We start from the raw sequence: 5,961 nt of genomic DNA on the forward strand, positions 1-5,961 counted from the left end.
TATAGATAAATGCTACATATTTTACAGTTCATTATAATGCAATCTTAAATAAACGATTACTTTATAACTTTATATATATAAATATCCTTTTTTAACAATGGCTAGGACTATTAATTTGACAGAAAACGGAGTATATTTCAATACATTAGATCTGTATGCATTTTTTTCGAACCTTTACACTCTACTGAATTTCTAGAAGTAATAAGGATTTTAATTGCCAAAGTGCAGTTTTGTTATTAAAGATATTTATGATTCTATTCAAGATGCTTCAGATCGTAAATCATGTGTTGAGCCATACAGATTCATTTACCTTTTCTCGGTTTGAAAAACGGTTATGTCGAATCGATGATCGGTGGTGGTAGTAAAATTTACTTTAAGGTGCAAAAACCTGCTTTCGAGATGACTTCACGAATTAGGCACTATCTTGAACATCTCATATTCCCTGAAGAAGGAAAGGTGTTCCATGATCTCTGTCTGCGTATCATATTATGCTTTTGTTTTACACGTCTAAATCTCTGCCTGTACAAGAAAAGTTTAATTGGTGAATCAGGTACTGAAGGTGTAGGTTTGTATCTTGGGTGAATTCTCACTGTAGCCATCACTACCGAGTGTTGTCGATGGTGCAATGGTTGGGCTGGTGGTGTACTCGTTGTGAACGTTGTGCAATCGCATGGTGCCCCCGCGCGTGTAGGTACTGCTGTCGCGGCAACGGCTCCGGTCGAACTTGCTTGCTTCGGGGAAGCACCAGGGGCACATGTCTGCCAGGTTCTTCTTAAAGTTCTCACCGATGAACGTGTAAACAAGCGGGTTAAAGCAACTGTTGCTGTAACACCAGCAAATGGCAATGGACCAGGTCACACGAACGGCTGTACTATGGGTCCAACCAATGGCTTGCCATATCTGCATGATGTGAAACGGCATCCAGCAGACAAAGAATACCACAATGACAGAGATGGTTAAGATTGAAACTCTCTTGGATGCTCTCTGAGCTGCACTACATGCACCGTCAGACCTCAAGGGTAGGTTACTACGTAACATTTTGTACAACAGCGTGGTATACGCCATAAGAATTACTACGAGGGGTAGCAAGAAGCCTAAGACCAGATTGAAATAAGCATAGAAATGTGCTTGCCTGTCTGAGATATCCACGGTGTAGCAGCTGGTCACCCCATTATAAGTCTTGGTGTTGTAGAAGAGGAAGGTAGGTAGAGTGAGCAGGATGGAGAGCACCCAAACTAATCCACAGAAGATCCTGGTCTTGTTCTTGGTCCTGTACCGTATCGATGATAGGGGATACACCACCGCGATGTACCGATCCGCACTCATGAAAGTTAAAGTGTAGATCGAAGCAAACTGGTTCACGGAGTCGCAACCAACTATCAGCTTACATAGAAACGACCCAAACGGCCACGCCATTAATGCAGCTTGTACAGCTTGAAATGGCAAAGTCAAGACAAACAGAAAATCCATAATGGCGAGGTTGAGTATGTAGATGTTAGGGATTGTCCTCATGTTGTTGTAGCTAAGGAGAACTATGATGACTAAGCCGTTCCCGATGAGACCTATTAATACGATGATCCCGTAGACTATAGGAATACCAATGGTCATCCACTGCAATTCACCTTTTGGGAATCCCATCATCGTCTGATTCGACATATTCGGCGATTCTAACTCTTCATTTGTCACCATAAGTGATGTACTAAGCTGATATTGTTCCATCTCCATGTTTTTTTTTCTTCTAAGAGTAGGCCTCAAAAATCAAATATATTTAACAAACGGACCGCCATTAAATTGAAAAAAAAGGATGTCGAATAGTATCTAGTTTTTCTGCCGAAGAATTGTTTGGAGTTCACAAGCTACTGTTAAATCTAGAATAAAAACGCTATCTAAGCGAATTCGTAAATTATTACCTTGAAAAACGCGAATTGTTTACTGTTATTCCAAGATTTTAAGTTACTTGGATATCGGAAACTTTCTGCTGTAAATCCTCAAAGTGAAATTCTCGCGGACTAAATTCATGTAGAACACACACACAAGATACGAGAGTGACATCGAAAAATATTCTCTCAGGAGATAAATTTCCAAAGTAAGACGAGCTATCCCTGACACACCTCCTTTATATTGAAGCGTCTCGTCATTAACTAAAGGAGTGAATTGGTCATGCAACATTTATGATACACATGCAGGCGACACACTAGTCGCGCGCAGATAACTCACATTGTGCGGATGCGTGAGAGGGGAAATACTGATAGTCACGTGATACAGTCGTAGGTGCTCCGCTAGCCAATCACGAACCGCCTGAAGCAGCGAGTTTGTGATGCTGTTCGCTATTAAGCACTGGGCTCGGCAGGCCTAGAGCAAATTGATAGTCTGGTATCAAAGGTGGATAATGAGGATTTCGTTTGTGGACCTATCCACGATGGAATGAAGATGAATCATTAGAATATGGAATATGGACATGAGAAATTTACTTACATATATATATATATATATAAGCTGTTGTACATGCATAACTTCACACACACACACACACACACACATATATATAATATATATAAATATATATATATATAATTGTAGTCTAGAAAAAAGCAGCATAAGATAGACTGAGAGCAGTTAAGTTTGGACGCGTAATGTTTTAGGCCAGAAACTATTAAGCTGTCTATTTTTTTCAGTGGTTTCTTTTTCAACATACGCTCCTCATGACCAAACGCAATATTGTTTTTTTAGGGGGAGGCAAAAAATCATATATTTATTTTTTATATATATTAAAAGTAAGGGAAGAAAGCGACCGAGCTGAGATTTATAACGTGTTTTATATGTTGAAATGAAGTATCTGATGAATTCTTTCAGTGTAATTTGTATAAAAAAAGCAATGAAAATTCCATTGGAAGCTCTCGTCGCCCTCTCCCTTTACCCTTCAATCCCCGCTGCATATACTGCTATAGCCTACCTCTGGTCGCAAAGTCAAGATCATGATTTTTTTATAGAAAATGGGAGAAATAGACTTTCTACATAAGCACCAGCACTGAACACCACCTGTGACCCTGGAACACAACTACCAAGACAAGAGCCCATATAGTAGCAATTCAGGTTGAACCCAAATGAGTACGCAAACAACTTTTAATTTCGATTGTATAAGACAAAAAAATCGATTGATTTTGTTTTCTTCTTTGCACAACAACTAAACCTGGTGGAGAAGAGAGTAAGCAGAAGGGGATAAAAGGAACGACAAATATTCAGGTCAACAAATATTAAATAACTTCGCCCAATTTTCCCTTTGGGATATTGGAGCGAGTCAGATAGATCGATAACACATGATGAGTGAGAAGTAGAGCGAGCTTATGTCTTGATTTAATCATAACAAATTGACCACAGGTCTCACGTCAATTGAATGTAACTACATCTTGGGGCTATACTCTACAAACACGTTAGATGAACCTGCACGGAAACTTAAAAATATACGTGTACATTCATTTTTTACCAATCAATTATTAATCTATGTAAAAAAAATATATGAATAACTCTCGTTAAAAACTGAAATGATGATTTCAAATTCATGAAGATAACATCAAAGAGTAAAATCAAAGGCTTATATAAATCATTATTATTCTATAATCTCCACGCTAATATTTCATTTGTAGCAATATGAAATTTGATAAATCACTAAATATTCTTGCACGTATTCATTATACGTGGTATTATTGTTAAGGAGCTTTCGACGCGTTCGTGCCCTTTCCTCACATCTGACTGACTCCCACCTTGACCACTATTCTAATAATATGCACCATGCTATTAAAAAAATAATAATTGCATTATAGTGAAAATACATGTAATTTGATTAAAATTGTATAGTTGATGGTTGTGGTAATTTTTTTACTGCAATTTGGATATATCAAAGGTCTCCTGGTAATTTTTAATTAAAACTAAGCATTGTCTTTGTCTTTGATTGGAGCCCGTTTTTATAAAACAACTGATAACAAATTTGCAATAACAATTTAAAGATGCTGGAATCATTCAATTTGATCGGCTGATAGTAAACTCTAATAGAAATGATGCATTTGTTATTACATACAAGTCTTTAGCATGTTTAAGACACGGGGCCCTCGTTATTTAACGGGTCCGTGTTTAGAGTTTAGAGTTTTTAGGTTTTATAATGAGGGCATATGATACATGCCCTTATTTCTTATCATAACATAAACTGAAAAATAAAACCACAATTCTAAATGAAAGGTTTCAAAGCAAATACTTTCGGACGGCATGGTCATGTTACATCACCGGTGAGATGATTTGAAAAAGAGCTTGAAGTAAACTTTTCAGTCAAAGTTCAAAGAAAGGAGGGTGAATTCTAACAAGAGCAGGATGATGAAAACTTAATTTGAAGAACACCTTCCTTGTGGAACGGGAGCTCTTATCTTGTTATCATGATTGATAATGTAGGCGGAGATGGAGAGCCTGTGGGTTCATTTCCCTATAACTTGAAGACAGCTTGAAGTGAATTAAATTAACGAATTTGTTGTACGGATTAACCCGTTATTTAGCTAATGGTAGAACTTACACGATGTCAAGGTTCTAAAGAAACAACTGAATCACCTTCCCCTTGCATTTTGATTCACTTTGCAAGATTTTAATTGACTTTAATTGAGCAACAGGTTGGTGAACCGGCAGGGCTGTGAGCGTTGTTCGTGGGTTCTTTTTTCTCCAATAAACATACCCACACACATACCGCCATGACCGGTATCAATCGATACGAACCCCGCCATGGACTCATTAGCAGACGATCTTTACTTCAGACGCGTGAGGTGCATACTGACCGAGGCGGAGGAGGCATTGGATAGATAACCAGAGAAGAAAAGGGTGAGGAAGAGAGTAAAAAAGCATCGAGCAAAGAAGAGAGGGTGAGAGGCGCGCGCGAAAGAGAATGAACTGAGAAACGAATCGACTCGTTAAAAGGAGGGTAAACAATTTGAAAATACTTATCATCGTAACAGTCTTGTTTACAACAGAGTTGCACCGGCATAAACATGCCAACAGACATGTAGGCGTAGCAGGGTCAACAAAAAGAAGATCATTTTGCAGGAATATAAGTAAAAAAAAAAAAACGTCCATTCTTTCAGAGTAGGGGCATGTGAGCGAGCGCGGGTATGTTTCCCATTTTTGTCTCGTGTTTTCCTTATCATTATTACAGAATTACATGAATCTTAGTTTTCATTTGTAGTCAATGTATATAACAACATGTGCAGGCACCTCACGTATGCAACAACGTACACACTCACACCATACACTGACTGCAGTTATGTTTTGTTTTCAACGGTTCTAAAAAAATAGAATTTAAACTTACATTTGAATCTGAACGAACATTAATACTAACACTTTTGCAATAACGTAGGCTTTAAAGCGTTGAACACCTTAAAACAAAAAGGGAATGATAACAAAAGAGTATTATTTCCAAAAAGGGAAAATAACTACTTCATTCATGTCATTTGGGTTTATTGGTATCAAGTTATTCAAATATTAAATAGAAAATTATTCAGTGAGCTTATTTTCACCTTTTATGGCACATTAGCAAAATTATCATTCATCAACAATTGAATAAGACCTATAAAGAATTCTTAATTATTAGTTACTGTTGAAAAAAGGGATAGAAAGAAAAGAAACTAATGAGTGCGATTATATACACACGGTCTTACTATAATTTTTTTTCTAAAAAGGAGAATGATGTTTAGTGTTTAAACTTAAAAGATGACATAGCTTGTGTTTTTTGGTACCATAGAACTGAAATTTTACCCAACACGTCTTGACAATCAATAGGGAACATCTTTACAGGTGGACCATGAATTAGCGAGATCTGTCCAACTCAAGGACTCCAGAGACTCGGGGAAAGGACGCTTGCAGTCGCTTCTTCGGAGATCGCTCCATAACGCGTACTGAATGGGATCGCTAATGTTAGCAAAGACACAT

At 37.6% G+C, this 5,961-nt stretch overlaps 1 protein-coding gene across 1 annotated transcript in view; it reads right to left on the reverse strand.

Annotated features, from left to right (window-relative positions):
- The window catches only part of LOC121415676 (somatostatin receptor type 2-like), a 3,074-nt gene extending 905 nt beyond the window's left edge, over window positions 1-2,169 (reverse strand). The window contains exon 1 of the mRNA XM_041608979.1: window positions 1-2,169. This exon is cut by the window's left edge and continues 905 nt beyond it. Within this exon, the coding sequence (XP_041464913.1) occupies window positions 547-1,725 (1,179 nt within the window). The 5' untranslated portion in view covers window positions 1,726-2,169 and the 3' untranslated portion in view covers window positions 1-546.
- Between the last annotated feature and the right edge of the window lie 3,792 nt (window positions 2,170-5,961).

The sequence above is a fragment of the Lytechinus variegatus genome, chromosome 5 (assembly GCF_018143015.1).
Source record: "Lytechinus variegatus isolate NC3 chromosome 5, Lvar_3.0, whole genome shotgun sequence".
In the NCBI taxonomy this organism is placed as follows: Eukaryota; Metazoa; Echinodermata; class Echinoidea; order Temnopleuroida; family Toxopneustidae; genus Lytechinus; species Lytechinus variegatus.